We start from the raw sequence: 20,364 nt of genomic DNA, 5'->3' as shown, positions 1-20,364 counted from the left end.
GGTCCAAAACACATTTCTGAATTTTTTTTTCTTTCAGAAAAATCTGTAAAAGCCTATTTGATGTGCATTAATCACATCATTATTATTACCTATCAAATGATAGGATTATTTTCACTTGAAAATATGATGAGTAAACTTAGATCATACATGTCAATGGTCATATTGATCACTAAAAAATGTTATTTTTTTAATTGTAATTATAATATTCATTTGTTTCCTTCATTCTCAAATAAAAAGTCTTATCATTTGATCCGTCTCCATTCAAATGAAGGTGGAAGTGGCTTAAATAAGGCAGCTTACAAAATGAAAAGGATAGTTATTATTGGAAATGATAATGATAACACTAAATCTTAACTACACAATAATAATATATTGATAATAAAAAATAGAAGTTATTTAAAGGTTATTTAAATATGACTTAGAAAAAGACGCGAGTTTTGTTTTAATTTGACCATTCATTAATATATTCTCTTTCCCTCTCTCTACAAAAACACAATCACCATGCGGATATAAATTTGTCATTTTTTAGGAATAATTTTAAATTATTCTACAACATTCTCCTACTTTCTTTCTTTTTTTATTTAATACTAGTACTTTCTTTATCTATTTTTTTAAAAAATAATTTTTCATAAAACAGCTTAAAGTGAAAAAAAAATCCAAGCATGCTCTAAATAGAGAGATTTGTATGAAAGTTTGTTCATGATACAACATTGCTCAATCTTTTGAAGTGTAGAAATCACAAAAGGTTTTCCTCCCAACAAACTATTTTCTATATACAATGTCAAAAATTGAATTCCTACTAACATGTTTAAAGAACCTCACTATATTACCAATTGTGTCATATCTTATTGGTCATGCGAGTATAAATCTAGTTGTCATTAATATATGCAATTGTATACTTTAAAGATTCATATAAAAATTGTCAGATATGAAGTTGTAGCAATATTTGTTTATAATGCAAAGGAAAAACAAGGTTCATATGGAACCCACATAACAAAGGGTCCAATTGCATAAGAAATGAGTTTCACCTGAATCCTGTCTTTTTCTCTCTTCACTAGAGAGGATCCGTGTCCTATTTGTTCATGCACACGCAGATATTCCGGAAGGCAATGGAAGCACGCACTACCAAGGCAGCTTCATATAGAAACAAAGCCACTAAAATTGTGACCAAACTTTACTCATCCCTATCTAACCCTATAGTCTTAAGAATTATAACCGTGTCCATAAAAATAACACCAATGAAATGACATTGGATTATCTCGTGCTCTTTGATATTGCTACAATTTGTTTTGAATTTGGATTTAAAATTTTAACTAACATAATATTGGGGAGTATCATATAATAAATTTTATCATTAATCTAGAGAGATAACTGATATTGGATATGGTGATTTAAGAAACAAAGAGTATCTTTGTAAATATGGGCTAATATTGAAGATGTGTTGGCGCCTATAAATAATAATAAAAAAAATCGCACTGATCTTTGGTTGCCTCTGCTATTTTTGAGTTAAAAGAAACGAAGAAGCCATTACCATCCCCAGACCAGGCTTATAGCTATAACTATTCTAGTATTCTGTATATTAAACTTTGGGGTGGCACAGTATCTTTGCATCAGAAGTTACAACCATAGAGAGCCCAATGACAGATGAAAACTTTATATAATGACCCATTCTAGGATACTAAGAAAGTCTGAAAGAGTCAAGGGGGACTTACAAAATCTACTGGATACTGCATCCCAAAATTTAGAATCTTTTTGGGTAATCTATGTCTTCAGTTGCATGTCAACTTCAGTACTAAGAAGTCGTTCGAATTCTCGCTCAAGCTGCACAAAGGAGTATTCTAGAAGTGAAAAAACATGCAAGACCAAATCCTCTTAGGATTAATAAAATGTATAGATTAACTGTCACCTTTGCTTGATCAAGGGCCAATTTCATCCTCCTGTACTCTTCTTGTGCTTTCTTCGAACGGAACATAGCCTGCACACGTACCACAGATCTCTCAACACGTTCTTCAGCTTGTTTCCTACCAGCCCGGAAGAATTCCTCCTCTACATCACTTTGCTGATCCTGATCTCCAGTTCCCGCTTCGACAGTTTTGACCTGGAGCCCACGGAAACCCCTTCTCTTCAAACGCCAACGCAGCACTGCTTTCTCAACGACACCAACAGACCAAAGAATTTTGCAATAATGCTTCCGCACTTGAAAGCACCGGAACGCAGCCTGCATTTTAACATAGATGTTAGTCAATTTGCCCAACAAAATCTGCAGTTAATGTATGTGACAACTAGAAGAGAAGCTTTTACTTGAATTTTAACAGCCTGACAACGCATGTTGAGAAATTCTTTACGAATCTTCCATGTACGGTATGTACACTGTATGCGAGCAGCAGCTGCCATCACTTTCTTTGTCTTGTGGTTCCTAAAGGCATGCTGAATCTTCATTGCTGCAACTATTTTGCGTGCTTGAGCCTCTGGATGGGAAGATGCAACCGCCTTAGTTCTCAGTTTTAGAGAGTGTTCCCTAAATGCAGCATGTATGCGGGAAGCTGCCTCAGCAGCAGTTCGGTAAGCTGCCAATGTATCCTTCAGGTTCTGCTGGTCCTCCGTAAGGTTTGCAGAAATTACCGGATCAGTCGTGCTAGTTTCAAGTGAGCCGCTGATATTTCCAGCTAAGCTCATGTCATTGAAGTGCTGAACCAGAGATTTTTCTGAAAGATAAGCTGCTAAGCCATCATGACCCCTCATATAAGCAAGATCAGCAGCAGTGCATCCACCAGGATTTTGGGGAGTAGGATCAGTGACCAAATTTGGCTTCGCCCCAGCAGACAACAGAGTTGCAACCATTTTCTCCCTGAAGATACAAATTTTAAATCAAAATGTATAAGAAAATTTCAATTCAAAGTTCAAGCAGCCTACTTTACCCAAAATCATGCTAAATTCACATTGATTATGTTAATGTGAAGTGTATGAAGGAAAAAAAAACAGAAAAGAATGTGAATGGTGAAACCACGCCAAAAAAGGATTTTTAGGTCAATGTAGTTACAGAAGAGCTAATGGTTTAAACAAGTGGAATGTCTGTGTATTATACCTTCCACAATATGCTGCCCAATGAAGAGCTGTCCATCCAGACCTATCACGGAAATCCAATGACAAGCCTGACCATGAAAACAAGGAAACAGCCCAAGTATATCCCAAAATTGCACACAAATGGATTACACTTTGGCCATGAGCATCATATTCAGTAGTCTTGCAGCCTAAAACAATTCTTTCCAAAAGCCATTCCTTTAGTCTGCTTTTCAATGCAATTCCGAATAGAGCATCTTTTGCTTGTGAAAATGGAATTTGGTTGTCTTCAGTTGACTTGATTAAGTATTGCCAACTATTGGAAATAAATGATGTTTTGAGGGCGAATTGTCTAGCCTCTTTAAGTCTATTGGGTGATACTTTAGTGGAGATAACATCAAGGTTCAATTGTTTAAAGAGCAAATATGCAAGCCTCATTTGTAGTTGAAACTCATCCCAATTGTCACTCTCTTCCATTGAAACGGCGGGATCATGCAAAGCAGGAGTACGATATTCAAAATTAACAACTTGGCTAATAGGCTTATGGCCATCAATGCTCATGTAGAGATTCACGAATCCTGGAGAATGTGGTGATACCCAGCACCGGTAGACCCCAACCTGAACAATTTCTGCAGGAACACTAACATCACCACAGACACATAATAGATTGGACTTTGAAAGGTGCATATAGTCCTTATGAAAAAATCCAGTCACCAGGACCTGCAAGTAAAGGAATTCAGAAAGTCAAAATAACAGGTAGCAAACATATGAATTCATCAAGCAGCAAGTATGTACTATGTTAAATTCTGTTATAATTTGTATACATGAAGATGTGCATGCTTGCAGCCAAAGAGCAATTCATAACCAATTACAAATGAATTTGGCTAGATTGAAAAGAACTAATAATTCATAATACTCGGAGTTTATATTTCTGCAGTCTACAGCTATGGAATTCAACAGGAACTCAATCAATCAAGATTGAAAGAAAAGACTAAGGAATCAACTAAGAAGTAAGAAACTAAATAAAACATTAAGGAAAGATATGCTTAAAACTGAAAATAATAGCAAGTAGATCTACAAGAAGGGCAAAGGAAACCTTTGATTTCTCAGTGGAAGATACGCATGTAGGGGATACATCAGTGATAGTAAATACTTGTCCTGGCAGAGAAGATTGCTGACTATCCACTATCAGAGATGAATATGGTTCATGAACGGATGAAACTGGGGATTCAAGAGCTGGGTCATCTACTGAACATGGTGAATCAGACATGATGGGGTTTACCCACATTCCAAAGCTGTTCTGACTTTGCAATCTATCATTGACCAAAGTGTCCAAGGAATCAACACCACTTAAGGAAACTGTATTATTCCTCTGCTCATGTGGATTTGCTTGATCGTCCATCGTCTGAAGATTAACACTTGAAAAATTGTAAGGAACACTGTTGCTCCCAGCAATAGGCTGAGTGAGACTACCAAAAGAAGGAATGTCTGCAGATAGATTGTTGGCTACCTGGTGACAAAGCAAGTATAACAAAGCAGTGGCTATTACAAAGTTAGTATCTCCAGAAAAAAGAACGAAAAAAAAAAGGGAGAAGAGGGAAGAGGAAACAAAGGAAATGATACAAATATGAGGTATAAAAAGTAAAAATAAGCATTTCCTTCACTATAATTTCAAGGCATGTTCTTCAAAATGGCTGTGGCCTTTTTTAGATGTGATTGCAGGTGATTTGAAAAATAGTATCACAAAGGTAAAATGACATTTTAACTCCTAATCATGTATAATTAAACAATAATCTAATAGTGAAAACCGAAGTCCTGGATGCTGAATGCCTGAACATCTATAAAACATGTTGTCTAGGAAATATAATAAAATCTCTATAACATATACTTTAAATAGGATAAAATGGTCTTATGATAAATTTCAAAGGACCAACAATCAGGAGGCAAAAGTTTTATGACAATGCAGTTTTTGCAGTTCTTTGGCCTGTTTGGTTGAAGCAGAATGCCTGCATTTTTAGGATCTCTTGGTCCCTTGGTTTGCTTTAGGATAAGTTTGTACTTTTGGCTTCTCTCTGGTGATTAATAGCTCATGGCTTTTTCATGATAGTTTTCACTATCAACATGGAAAGATTGAACGGACTTTTGCTGCATCTTGGAATCTTTCTCCTTTCTTGACCTTTCCATTTTTAGTATTAGAAAAGAGGATATCTTATGCTCCCCCTAGTTATTCTCCAGTGCTTCACTCATTTTCTCTCTAATAAATTTTCTTTCCCATGTGAAAAATGTCAAAGAACTAACTGTCCATCACAGAACTCAAATGAGAAAAAGACAACAAAAAACAGTCATGAATACAAATAAAAGAAAGATAATATTATCTTACATTGCTGAAACTGTCATTCAGTAAAATTTGATCTTGTAGATCAAAATATGGAACAGTACCTGGAAAAAGTTAATTTAAAGTTATAATAAAATATATGGTGCAATCCAGACAAGTGACTGATTATGCTTTGATGAACTACCATTTACCTCCATTAGGCACAGTAGTTGTGTTATGATCATTTGCATCCACCAGGTCATCCCAATCAAGTGTATTAATCTCATGAAGTCTGAGTTCATGACTTTTGACATTTATATTGGCACTCGTGTCTGTTTTTGTCCAAATCAGAAAGGATGAGATATATACCTTATCAAGACAACTACAGTCATAGTTTATTTAATCATTTTTATTTTTTTCATACACAGCATGCATTATAAGCCAACAAAAAAAAAATCTTTTTTTTTTATCCATAGGAATCAAAGACATGTACCATGGGATTTATAACAACTCATGCACCTCATTCAACCAACTATTCCCTTGGTAAAAAAATATATTATGCTTCCTTTGGAAAGATGAGCAGAAATGAGGTAGAAGGAATATATCTGCAATATATAAAGACATGCACATAGCACGTGTTCTTTTCTTGCAACTCATTATCCTGCCTCTCATTGTTTCCAAACAAACACTTAACATCTTCAAAATTAAAATATAAGTATTTTAAACAAATGTCTTACTCATTAGCCTTTCATATTAATAGCTTACAGCAGTACAACTTTTAAGAAGATAGACCACAGAAATATAAAAGTTATTTCTCACCACCAGCATATGCAGTTGTGGTTCCTGAATCTATTTCTTCTGATAAAATCCATGGTGCAGGAGGATCAGAGACAGAACTGGAGTGTGAATTTACAGGAGTGACGGGAGAACCTTGCATCTGTATCATAAACAACAACCCAAAGAATGTCACAAAGCCAGTTATATCTATTTTCACAATAAAACTTTAGAGCAAAAATGGCAACTTAAACATGAAGTTTATTTCTAATTATAAAGAGATTTTAACTGCTAAGTGTCATATTTAAGGTGCATTCTAAAATCCTAGCACTTAGCAGTTAACAGTGAATGGTTATAATTAGAAATAAAACTCATATTTAAAGTGTCATAAAGAGTAAATCAAAGTGACTAATGACTATATATGTATATAGTCTTTCTTCCAGACAAAACAACATACACATGACACACAAATCATGGTTTGTGACATTAAATTGAACTTTTAAAAGGAAAAAAAATAGAGGCAATGGTGAGCAGCTGAACACAACCTCCTGTATTTCACGGTAATGAACAAGGACTATGTGTTCCATACTCCTGAAAAGAAAATAGTGAAAACAATTTTTAAGTCACATTGTCATTAGAAAACTTATTTTAATTTTATGCTTTAACCAATATATACAAGAATAACAGAAGCACCATACTACAAAATAATTCAGCAGTATGAACATGCATAAAATTTTGGAATGGGAGCTTTAAGAAACAGTTGATATGCATACTTATCAAGCAGCCAATAACATCTTCGGACAAAATTTGGGTTATCCTGGCCATGTGCATAATATACATGGATCCTTTCTTCATTACCAACCTGATGAATGGGGAAAAGAAAAAAATGACCAGAAAGAATGTCAAAAATCAGATATGATGCTAATGAATAAAAAATAACAAAAACTGGAGGAAGGAATTATGATCATACAGAATAAACACTTAACTTGGTGATAAAATTAAAGCAGAAAGCCATAAACTGATCTCTTTCTCAAATACTACCCAGAAACAATGATAGATATGTGACTGGATCATTGTACAAAAATCATATGACATACAAATCCAAGATAATGCCTTATATAAAGTAAGCATCACCAGTTAAATACTTCAGCACTTACAGATCTAGAAGAGGTCAATATCTAATAAACTCACTAAACACCAAAACTCTCCTAAAAGAAAAAAGTACTATTTATAGAGAAAGCACAATGAATTGAACAACATCAATAAAATCAGTAGAATAGAAAACTGAGCTCCAAGAAGCCTTATGTCTTTCAAAATTTAACCACATCTAATGCTTGTCAGGCTACTTGCTATACCCTCTCATCTCTGTTAGTGTTTAATTCATTCATACTCCACATTACAAAAAATGATAAATTATCCCATCTACAATATGTTAAAGAAACAAAATTAAAATAAAAAAATTATCACGGATAAAAGCACCCAAGAAAATGAAAATCCTCACTTTTAGGTGCTCATGAGCTTCTTTAACGGTTTTCCCATCCTTTTTCTTTTTCCAGTTGTGCCCATCTTTACGGAAGTTCCTAAGCATCTTGCGATCAAATAAGACAATAGTACCACCTGTTGACACACAAAATAACCATAACAACAACAACAACAGTATTTTCACCAGATATTTGACATTGTCTAATCATTAATAGTGAAAACTTATTTGTATGCAAAATAACTAATCAAAGTTCTATTAGATAAGTGAATGAAAAGTCACTCACAGTAAAACCTTATACTGCTTTATTCATGATATATACAAATAAATGGTCCATTTTTTATGAAAGAAGAAAATCATTAAAGTAAAAGCAGAAGATTACAAAGAGATTAGAGGAAAATAGATCCTCCTAAGAATAGAAATTTAAAACTAAATAAATTTTAAACCAACAATAAAGGGTGTAGAAGCTCACAAATTATAAAACAAGCTAGATCACAAAAGCTCCAAAAATTAATGGAAACTAAGGTATGCAGACAAAGTCACAAAATGAATATGATGAGATGACACGTTGTCTATAAAAAAATGCACGATAGAGCAGAATGGATATGATCACAAACATCAAGTTACAGCTAATTGATAATTACTTTTTGGCAAATTCACTGGCTTGACATTAATGGTAAAATACTTGTAATTACAAAGCATGGCATGAATCTCATTGGGACGGAGCCATCTGGTTCTTGCTTCCTCCATAATGCTCCCCACATCCAAATCTGGGGCATATATAAGAAAACATGTCAGAACAACAAATAAACAGAGAACGTGCTTTCATTAATTTCCTTTCCTTTTGACTAACAAAAACTAACATTTTTTTTTTTGTTAACACGGGGTATCCTTGAGCCGAAAACCAAAGACTAATCTCTCGAGGTTCTAAAATCCACTTAAAGGGCTGATGTCTCCCACCAGATGACAAAAATTATCATCCATACAATAGGAGGCTTATCAGATAATTTATCAAAGCGAGGGAACAACTTATGTAAAATCATTTTAGTTCCAATTAAATATCAGGACATTGTGTCTGAACATCTAGTACTACTCACAACATTAATATAAATTACCATCATCGATAATTATTAACTAAGAAACAAGAACTACATCTCAGTGTTAGACACTTAATCAACAGTGAAGTACGTGCCTTGCAATGTGTGGAATCCATGTATCTCTGAACCAACCAGTTGTTGCGCCGCTAAGTTATTCGCCATATTCACAGAAACCTTGGGAAATTCCGAACACTTTTCTCTCACCTAAAACTCAGCAACTGCATATTACATGAAAAATGAAAAAAAGAGCAAAGTGGTGACTCGATAAAAGAAAAAAACATCGTTCTCAACTAAAAATAAAATAAAAAACAGGGTGAAAAATTAGAAGAGTAGTGAGAAAAAATAGAAAAGGTGGTAAATTTACCTAATTGCAGAGAAGGGTGGGTCTGTTCGGATTGCAGAGAAATATGATCGCCTCGTTGGAGCTGAATGACACTCTTTCCTGTTCCTTTCTGTTTTCTATTCTACAGTCTGACTCTTATGCGTTAAATTATTACTAGTTACAGTATAAGTTATAAAATAAATAAAATAAGAGCTTTTGTGTAAAAAAAGAAGAAGCTAAGTACGATTAAAATACTAATTCGAATAAAATAAATAAATAGATGAAGACAAAAGGTTGTTTTCAAGACGAAAAAAGAAGACAAGAGTTAACCAAAATGTTTTCAAGACTAAAAATACTTATCCAAGGAAAAATAGTTTATTTTACAGTGGCTTTTTTATTTTACCGTGGCTGTTACGGAAAATAAACATACAAGTGATACAACCACGCGCATTATGCCAACTTTACCATTAGGTTGGTATTAGTGGGTTTTAATAAAAATAAATAAATTAATTAACTTTTATAATAATTATTTTAAAAGTCATATAAATAATATTTTATAATTAAATGATAATATAAAATTATTATAATATAAGAATTAAATTCTAATCAAATTTCAAATATATTTCAACTTTTCTAATAAATTAATTTTAATTAAATAAAAATATTTTATCATACTAGTTATTAGTTAATATAATTAAGAAAATTAAAATTCATATTATCAGGAAAAAATAAAAAAAAACAAAAAACAAAAAAGATAAAAAAAACATTTAACACATTAACAAATTAAAAATATTAGAAAAAGTATAAGACTAATTTTTAGTTTTGAAATATTTTTTATTAATAATTATAGAATCATAATATATATATATATATATATATATATATATATATATATATATATATATATTATTTTTTGTTAAACCATTTAAGTAATGAAATGATATCTTTAATATGTCCTTCTCATTTTTATGTTAATACCAAGCTAGAAAAAGAAAAACAAATATTTTCTTTTCACTGAAATGTCATGTTAAACAAAGCTTATAAGCTTTACTCAAAAAAATAAACAAGTAAAAAAATCAACTTAAGTTAGTTACACATTTTCCAATTTTATTTTATTATTTTGCTATTTGAGAAATTCTAAAAAAATTATTTAGTTTCTTATTGGATTATGTTAAATAATAATAATTATATTTTTATTATATTTCTCTCTTCTTAGAAACTAAGAAATTTAATAAAAATATCTAAAAAAATATTGTAATAGCATCTTATATTTATGCTTTTAACTCACATTTTACGGTAACATATATGGTAATGAGGAAATAATCATGAATTTTATTTTTCATACGTAGTGAAGTGAAGAATAATAAATTTTCTTTTATCTTAAATTTATATTATTTTTTTATCTTATTTGATAAGTTGACTTTTTTTTAGTTTTTTTTTTTTAAGATTAGTGTTAATTTTTTAGTTTTTGTTAGTGAAAGTATTCAAAGTCACAATCTTTTTTTAGTTGTAAATTTTTTGTTGGTTATATAAAAATAAGGTGCTAGGTTTATTCTCAAACAAGAATTTCTATTTTTCTTACCAACCTCAAAAAATATTTTAATATTAAATTATTCTAGTGATGATTTGTAAATTATATATACATATATATATATATATATATTATTAAAATAAATACTCAATTTTTTTAATAAAAGAAACTTAAAAAAGGAACTTAAAATAATTTCCAATTGATGGATAATAGTTATATATCAAAATTAAAGAACTTCATATATAAATTTATAAGTTATAATAAATAAAATTTGAGAGAAATACTTAAAAAATTTCCACATACTAAATATTTTCTGAAAAAAATAGTTGACAAATTAACCGACCTTATGTCGTTCTCAATTATTTTTTAGCGAATTAAGTGGGATGAGGAGAAATGGGTCGATAAATTAAAGAACTCAAAACTAAAAAAAAAAAAACAAAAGTAAAAAGATTGGCCCAATGAAGTGATCCGATTTTGTCACTCCTGTAAAGCATAACATGATTTCTGCACATATTTGTTTTATGAGTTGATTTAATAAAAATAACGGGATATGAAAATATCAAATTGATATCATGGCCTCTTTTGAAATATGAATATGATATGTCTTATCTATCTAATCAAGTAGGCTTCTTTTTTTTAATATTTTCCTTTGGTGGCGAAGCGAACGAGGGGAAACGGGGCAGTTGAAAGTTCAATTTTTATTTTTGGGTCAAAGAGTATAAGTATTTTTTTAATTTATCAGATTAAAGAGTAATTTTATTTGTAATATGTAATTATCTTTGATGAAAATAAATTTTACATACAATAAAAAAATCAAACAATTTTATTTATTAAATAAATTATTTTACATATACAATCACAATAATTTTTTACATCACTACACCTTTGGGCTGAAAGTTCAATCTTGAATGCATGGGCGGCCCGAATCTTTTTTTGATTCATCTAACCACAGAACGCACCCCGTGACGAACGGAAGTAGAAGGTACGGATGGCATCAGCTAAAGAAGTAATAACTTATTACAAATTAATTCCTTTTTAATGAGTCTGGTGACCCTTTGTTCCCATCCTTCTTCAACATTCTCGGTCAAATTAGTTCATAGACCTCAATTAAAATATAATTTAAAAAAAATTATGAAAAATTAGTCAAAATTTGTAATTTTTTAAAATTTAAAAATTAAAATCATAAAAAAAACTAAAATCACATATAAATATTTAAATGAGACCAAAATTGATATTTAATCTATCTATTTTCTTCTGCAGTACCAAACACAACTCTTACTTGCGTTTGGTCAAATAATTAAATAGGGTTTGATTATATTCATGTCTTTGCTGCAGGTTGCTTCATGAAAGCGCACCAACTCCTTGTCTCTTTATCTTGTCTATCTATCGCTCTGTTCTTTTGTCTTCAACTTTATCTAAGAAACAGGTAACACGTGTTCAAGCATAGACTTGGTAATGTGAACTATGTAACTTCGTTACTACTAGCTAGCTGTTGTCTTGTTAATCAAGATGCTACGTGTAACACGGGGATTCCAGTGTGACATTTGCGTTCAAGTTTTATTTTAGGAAATTAAAATCAATAAAAACATGTATAATTGGTTGATACTTGATATGCAATACCTTTTTTTCCTCAAATCTGAACTTAACTTTTTATTTTAAAATCATAGAAGCAGATAAAATGAAAAATAAGACATGTAATCAGAAATTAACTTTTTATTTTAAATTATGTCAGGAAAAATAATGTAACTTTTTGTGCAGGTAGAGCAATGCAATTGAACTGCAAATCCATTGACGACTGTCTCACGTTTCTGAGAATGAATTTTAGTTACTGTACAGTTTTAGTAAAACTACAAAGTCCCAGACGAAACCATTTTAAGAGGTTTATATTATACTGGGGATATAAATAAATAAAAAGCTAGGTTATAACTAAAATACTCATGGAATATGTTATATATGCAAAAAAAACAGCAACATAACTGGCAAATCATTGCAAAACATGTAAAGAAAATCGAGAATCAGTATTGACATTGATGGAAAGTTACAGAGAAGGTTGACGAAAGGAACAGAATCATTATTTCACACTATAATAATATCACGTTTTCAACTGAGTGGTGAAAGTAGGAATACAATAATACTTAGTTTCACACAATATCATACACATGTGTTTGAGTAAAATTTTCCTTCAACCTCGAAGCAGTACCTTTTTGTCACATAATACTCAAGCTATTACTCCATTTCATCCACCGTTGATTCATATGGCTTACATTACATCACTCTTTATTCAACAAATGTTACAATTTTTTAATGACTACGCAGATTTAATTCAAGGATAAAATACAAGGAACCCCCTCCATCTGCAGGTCAGATTCAGAAAACTCACTTCTTGCTAAAAGTTCAACAACCTGATTCCCCAAACCTACCACATCCTGTAACGTAGTGTAAAATTAGTCCCTTGTGTATGTGCAGAATGAATCAAGTTATAGAGTTTTGATTTTGAACAACTGGGGTTTCTTTAAAATTGACCTATCTTGAAATGGGATTCTTGTATTTTCGCCTTAATTCAACGCGAGACTAGTGCTTAGAGCCTTAAATTTTTCATTACATCTCAGGTTCTTACCCACCTAAGATCATTCCTAGCATTCCTCAATACCTCTAAAACTTGTTTTAAATATTGGTCAATTGAAAAAAATAATGTTTAACAGAATCCTGGGATAAAATTTTTGAGGCAATGTTTAGTAGCATGTATCAAATAGCTTAGTGAAAGATGATTTGAGGTATATGATGCTTACCAAAAGAAGATCCTCCTCATTAATGCCAAATGCTTTGCGAGCCTCTTCTAAAGACTTCGAAGAAGTGCTCTTATGTTTCCTGCAGATTTTTAAGGGAATTTTGAATTTGTAAATTTATAAAGATGACTAATCAAGTCTTATTTTATGATAAAAAAACACAAAAAAGAACAAGGCAGTACTTTATCCACTCAAACAATATGCAGTTGTTTATGAAAATAAAAAAATTGACTATTTGACCAATGCCATTTTACTCATTTGCGTTGAATCCTTTGCTATATCAGCAAATTCAGCCATGCTAAAAAGGAATAGAGCTAGAATCATAGAATCATGAGGCATAACACAATTTTAAGAATATTCACAGAAATGGTTTTTAACTTTTTGTAATCTAAGGCATGTATGTAGACATCTACATTGATGCAACGGATATGCAGCTAGTCTGACCTGGCAGGTTATTTCATCAAACATATGGCTATAAAAGCACTATGTGCAAATTAGATAATCCGTTAGCCAAAATTGTAATCATAACTCACGTATTACTCTGACCCTTCTAAACAATTAGCATGCTCACACAACAAAGTTAAGAAAACAAATGGTTTATCCTGTAAAACAAAAGGCTTAACAAACAATGCCAGTGATGCAATCAGAATGGAAACATTATCAGTAACATTAAACATCCCCTGCCAGGATAAATTTCATGAACATTGGAACTTTCTTTCATAAACCACATAAATATGAATGCTCAACAGAGCAGATGCAGCCTAGATGAGAAACATTGAATATACGAAACTACTTAAAAATGGAATTCATGGCAATGATGATGAAAGTGGAAAAATGAAGACATTAAGAGTGTTTGGATGGGGAATTTAAAATTTTGAGAAATTTTAAATTTTAAGAATTTTAAATACTTCAATTGAAATTCTTTTATTTTCAAAATTTTATATTTGGATAAAAAAAATTAAAATTATGAGGGTAAAAAAAATGAATGAAAAAAAAAGAAGATATGATTGATGTGTTAGTTATTCGTGTTTTTTTACGCTCACACCGAATCGATGTTTTACGGGTTTAAACGGTGTTTCTTGAAGAAGATTGTAAGATGAAAATTTTAATTTCTCACATTTTAGAAGAAAATTAAAATTTCACATCTTTAGTTATTTAAAATTCTGTTTTAAATTTTTAAAATTTTAAATTCTTCAAAAAAACATGAATTCTAAATTTACAGAAATTCAAATTGTTTTAAAAATTACTTTTAAATATGTTTTTAATTAGCAAGTTAAAACAAATAGGTATAATATAGTTTACCTAATTTTATATAAGCATTATGGCGCGAAGGATTTTCTTCTTCTTCTAGAAAAGAAATAAAAAATATGAAAAAATCTCGTTTGTTTTGAGTTACCAATAACCTCACCTAATCTGATCAAGTGAATGCAGAAGCATCTATAACTTCCATTCATTTAGCAAATAAAATAAAATATGGATCTCTAAAAGGGTAAGCCAACACTTAGCAAAAGAAAAGAATACAAGAGGTTAAATTATAAAATCGAGAATTATAGCCATCAAGCCATATCTAATCTCAAGTGAATGCAGAAGCATGTATAACTTCCATTCATTTAGCAAATAAAAAAAAATCCATTAATAGCTGATGGTGGAATCTTTGGCCATTCCTATTTTCTTTCATCCTAGTTTTTTATCCTTTTCTTTTTACCCTAAAAAAATATTTTCTCTTTTTATTGTATCTCCTTATCAAAAGCTAAAGGTTGGGAAAATTTTGCATATTTGATAATACAGTCATATATAGACTATTATCCATCACCTCTTGTAGTCTGATGAGAATAAATGAATAGTAATTTGTTTTCTCTTTTACAATGGCGACAACAAAGTTAACATTCAAGACTCTATGCATACTATTTAAATTTTCACATTATTAAACTGACTCTAACGAGTTCAAATAATCTATTAGTTACTGAGTAAGTTATAATAAAATTTAATGATTAAGCATTGCTGATATTATTTTTTTTACATTATCAATCAATAAAAAATTACATTAAATTATTAGCATAAAAATTAATAAACTTATCGTGCATAAATACTTCTAAATAAATGATTGAATAAATTATATATATATATATATATATATATATATATATAATTTTTCAAAATATAATTCAAAATTGAGTAAGGCATGAAGTCGAACAAATATGCAATAGTCAATCTTCTCTTGACAACATGGATTAAAGAATTCAGGAGAATAACCCCCGCAAACAAAATGGAAAAATCAATTTGCTTAGGTGTTACATCAAAGATGACTAAATGTGGTGGAAAAATCAACATGGTTCCATTTATTTTAAAAGTGTACTGTTTTAATATATTTAAAATGAATCATATATAGTTTGCCATATATATTTTAGACCTAATAAATACTTTTTTAAAGAAATCTTGCGCTGATTTGAAAAAAAAAATGCTATCTGAAAAGATAGACATCATATATATGAATTGGCATTATTAACCATTCAGAATAAATTACCATGTAAGATGTGACTAACCATTGAATTTTATCACCGTTATTATCACCCAAGTATAAAAATTCAGATTTAAGTTTTAAATGCGTAAAAACTGGAAAACTTACATTGGCTTTTTCTACAAAGGAAGTTAATATAAATGTTACGAGGGAGAGTTTTTGTAATATCATACAATCTTAGAATTTGCGAGTATAATTTCTGACACATTTTTTTAGAGATAAATTATAAATGTTTTATTTTATAGAAAAAACTGACACCTAAGTTAGAAGTGAGTATATAAGGAAGTCATTGAGAAAGTAGAATGCGCCACTCATTCATTTTGTTTGTTTTTGCGAGCGTAAGGTTGAGGTGTGGAGAAAGCGCGAAAGGGTGGGTGGTGAAGAAGAGATGATGGTGAGAGCACGGCCAAGGGACATAGATCACTTGCCCAAGAACGCCGCCAACTACACAGCGTTAACGCCGTTGTGGTTTCTAGAAAGAGCTGCTACGGTGCACCCCACCAGAAACTCCCTCATCCATGGATCTCGTCACTACACGTGGCAGCAGACTTATCACCGTTGCCGTCGATTCGCGTCCGCTCTTTCTAACCATTCCATCGGTCTCGGAAACACTGTATGTACTACTACTTCTCTACTCCCTTTTATCTTTCTTCCTCCCGCAAATTATTAATTACATATTCGTTTTTTTCCAAAAAACAAAAAACAAAAAAAAAACTCCTCCGTTTCTCTGCTCCTTGGTTTTAGATTGCTCGGAAACATGTCTTGTCCATATAGTCAAACACGTAAATCATAATCCCATTGGTGTTCACGTGTCCTATAGCCTCTCTATCTATTTTGATGATACAGGAAAAGAACGAAGTGCGACAAGTTGTGTTATTAGGAATAAATATCAAATTAATTATTTTAATTCTTAAAACTACGGAATAATTATTTAGAATAATCGCACATTATTATTTATCATAATATTATCGAGTTTTATAATAAGTATTTAAAAAAGCATATATGTGATCATTTTTAAAAATTAATTAAACGTACACGAAAACTAAACTAAAAAAAAAATAGTCCGGTAACTCGACAATTATCATTTTTTTTTATTCTCACTTTAACTTGCACTTGTATTTGTCAAGTTTTTTTTTTAAGTGTTTTTTATAGGCCTATATTTGTCAAGTTTAACAAGCAGATTAACTACAACTATCAGATTCTAATTTATTTATGTTAGGAACTAACTATCATTGATGATTTCCTATTAAAAAAAAAACTATCATTGATGATTAAATTAATTGATTATTGTTGAAGTGAGAGACTTACTTTATTTATTATTTTCATGATATGATGAATTGCATTAATTGATTAATTGGTCATGTAAATTTTGATGATTAAATTATTACTTTTGTTTTTCAAACGGAGGAAGAGTGTCAATCCGCCGATGGATGGATATTTTATGATATACTTACTAGCTATTTATATTTTTTTTTTATAAATTACATAATCTGCTAAACAAATGTTTACATTATTCTCGAGATGAAAAAAAACTGCCAAGTACAATAAATTGTTTTAAAAATTACTTTTAAATATGTTTTTAATTAGCAAGTTAAAACTTTGAAATTATTCTGTATTTATAGTTTGGATTTGGCTCCTAAAGTTATTGTGTAGAACTTAGTTTTGGAAATTATAAAAACTCAATCGTGATGATATGAATATTTTTTTTTGTTGTATAGTGTGTTCATGCTTCACTCTAATATAGTTTTGTTATTTTGGCTCAGTGCTGAAATATGGTGATGCAATGCTAATGTATTGTATAATTTTCTGATACTACTTTCAACAGGTTGCTGTAATTGCACCCAATATTCCAGCTGTTTATGAAGCTCACTTTGGGATTCCAATGGCTGGGGCTGTGTTGAACCCTCTTAATATTAGGCTAAATGCATCCACAATAGCTTTTCTTCTTGGTCATTGCACAGCTGCAGCAGTAATAGTTGACCAAGAGTTCTTTTCTTTAGCAGAAGAAGCTTTGAAAATATGGTCTGAGAAGGCCAAAACCTTCAGCCCTCCACTTTTAATAGTCATTGGTGATGAAAATTGCGACCCTAAGGCACTTAAATATGCTCTGGGCAAAGGAGCCGTTGATTATGAGGATTTTCTCCAGAGTGGAGATCCAGAATATGCATGGAAACCCCCAGAGGATGAGTGGCAGAGCATTTCATTGGGTTACACATCCGGTACCACTGCTAGTCCGAAGGGTGTGGTTTTACATCACCGTGGAGCCTATCTCATGTCTCTGAGTGGAGCTCTTATTTGGGGAATGACTGAAGGAGCTGTGTATCTTTGGACACTTCCCATGTTTCATTGCAATGGTTGGTGTTACACTTGGACACTTGCAGCTCTGTGTGGTACAAACATATGCCTTCGGCAGGTAAACTTTTGACAGAAGCTCTGCATTTGTTTGAGTGATTAACAAATGGGTGTGAACTTGTTATCTCTATTGAATTGAGTAATATTCTGTACAGTGCACATGTCTTGTTGATATTTTGTAACTCTAGCTTCAAGTTTGATGCAATGGTTCCCTTGTTTGGTTTGCATGTGCGAGGAGGAAAAATATGAGTAATATACTATAATGCCCTCATAAATATTAATGGGGGATGAGATGTAAAGATCTTAGGCCAATTATGTGAATACAATCTAGAAGTTATAAACCATTTCCCTTCTTTCCAAATCTCCCAATATTAAATGAGACTAAAATAGGAGGAGGGGGATTTTTGGCCCCCCTTATTTCCCCTTCTCTAAATTTTTGAATCAGGGTAAAATTAAAAAAATCCCTCTCCATTTCCCTCAAACCAAACAACACTGCAAGATCTTGGTTTTGAGTTTCACGAGTAAAAAAAATAGGCAGTAAGGGAGTTTTGACCACTTAAGTGGTCAACTCGGCTTAACCTGAATACAATGTGGCTTTTGGATAACAAGGTTCTTTGAGCACAATATAATTAAATACACTTCTATCTTGTTAACCAATATTGTTGTCTACTTTCTTGAGAGTTGTTGTCTCTAACAGCTAGATACTGATAGTTGATGGTCCTAGACTTAGTCTTACAGATATCCATCCTCAATGAGTTTTTTGTCATGCGTTTACTCAGGTAACACCGAAGGCAGTATATGAAGCCATTGCCAAGTATAAAGTGAGTCATTTTTGTGCAGCACCAGTGGTTCTTAACACAATAGTTAATGCCCCAGCCGAGGACACCATTCTTCCTCTACCCCATGTTGTGCATGTGAATACAGCTGGGGCTGCTCCTCCTCCTTCTGTTCTTTCCGGCATGTCTGAACGAGGATTTCGTGTCACACACACTTATGGTCTCTCAGAAACCTATGGCCCCTCCGTCTATTGTGCCTGGAAACCAGAATGGGAATCACTTCCCCCTGAAAACCGAGCCCGGCTCAATGCAAGACAAGGTGTTAGGTACGTTGGCTTGGAAGGCCTGGATGTGGTGAACACAAAAACCATGGAACCTGTTCCTGCTGATGGTAAAACTGTTGGTGAGATTGTGATGCGGGGTAATTCTGTGATGAAAGGCTACTTAAAGAACCCTAAAGCTAACGAGGAGACCTTTGCAAATGGATGGTTTCATTCCGGGGATCTTGCTGTGAAGCATCCAGATGGGTATATAGAAATTAAAGACAGATCAAAGGACATCATAATCTCTGGTGCTGAAAACATCAGCAGTGTAGAGATAGAGAATACTCTTTACTCGCACCCTGCAATACTGGAAGCAGCAGTGGTTGCAAGGGCAGATGAGAAATGGGGCGAGTCTCCCTGCGCTTTTGTGACATTAAAGCCAGGAGTGGATAAAAGCAATGGGCAGCGTATAATTGAGGATATACTAAAGTTCTGCAAAGCCAAGATGCCTGCTTATTGGGTTCCAAAATCAGTTGTGTTTGGAGCCTTACCTAAGACAGCTACTGGGAAGATACAGAAGCATATACTGAGGGCCAAGGCAAAAGAGATGGGACCTGTAAAGTTGAGTAAGCTATAAACATATTGAAATGATCATGACGAAGAAAGATGCTAGTTGTTGCAATTTGTGATTAGGATTCTGCATACTTATTAGTCAAAGTTGGTATGTATAATATCATAGCAGAGGCTTTTATCTGCGGTTCAAAAGTAGTTTTTTGGATAAGACCAACGTGTCACTCATCTATTTTGAAGTCAATAAATCCATTTTGGCTTCCATTATAAATTTTAGCGTGTATTTTCCTCCATTATGTGACGCAATTTGAGGTCAGGGATAATGTTCAGATAAAAGTCTTTCATATACTCCAAGATTCAAGTTCATGAAAATTGGCTGACATGTGATGTAGTCCAGTATCTCGGCTATCATTCATTATTGGGTTCGGTTATGTCATATTGAAACGTGCAGAAGTCTGGCTCTAAGTTATATTGCTTGGTTTTAATAGAATCATTATCAAGATTCAAGCTTACCTTTCGAT

At 32.1% G+C, this 20,364-nt stretch overlaps 2 protein-coding genes across 2 annotated transcripts; one reads left to right on the top strand and one right to left on the bottom strand.

The window, feature by feature from the left end:
• Positions 1 to 1,481: 1,481 nt before the first annotated feature.
• On the bottom strand, positions 1,482 to 9,248 carry LOC100807130 (calmodulin-binding transcription activator 5). Its single transcript, XM_006600304.4, has 14 exons — positions 9,090 to 9,248; positions 8,821 to 8,943; positions 8,273 to 8,398; positions 7,650 to 7,765; positions 6,922 to 7,010; positions 6,694 to 6,739; positions 6,194 to 6,311; positions 5,587 to 5,706; positions 5,441 to 5,499; positions 4,157 to 4,570; positions 3,086 to 3,780; positions 2,302 to 2,848; positions 1,907 to 2,218; positions 1,482 to 1,821 (listed from the first exon to the last, which is right to left on the bottom strand). Exons 2-14 carry the CDS (start codon positions 8,885 to 8,887, stop codon positions 1,762 to 1,764), a joined length of 2,769 nt encoding a protein of 922 aa, XP_006600367.1. The 5' UTR covers positions 8,888 to 8,943; positions 9,090 to 9,248; the 3' UTR covers positions 1,482 to 1,761.
• A 6,899-nt stretch (positions 9,249 to 16,147) lies between these two features.
• LOC100808187 (acetate/butyrate--CoA ligase AAE7, peroxisomal) lies at positions 16,148 to 20,114 on the top strand. The gene is made up of 3 exons (XM_003550508.5): positions 16,148 to 16,495; positions 17,708 to 18,295; positions 19,014 to 20,114. Exons 1-3 carry the CDS (start codon positions 16,271 to 16,273, stop codon positions 19,908 to 19,910), a joined length of 1,710 nt encoding a protein of 569 aa, XP_003550556.1. The 5' UTR covers positions 16,148 to 16,270; the 3' UTR covers positions 19,911 to 20,114.
• The last annotated feature ends 250 nt before the right edge of the window (positions 20,115 to 20,364 follow it).

Source organism: Glycine max, chromosome 17 (assembly GCF_000004515.6).
Source record: "Glycine max cultivar Williams 82 chromosome 17, Glycine_max_v4.0, whole genome shotgun sequence".
Lineage (NCBI taxonomy): Eukaryota > Viridiplantae > Streptophyta > Magnoliopsida > Fabales > Fabaceae > Glycine > Glycine max.
Note: the sequence above shows the minus strand (reverse complement) of the source record. Positions and strands in the feature narration are given on the sequence as shown.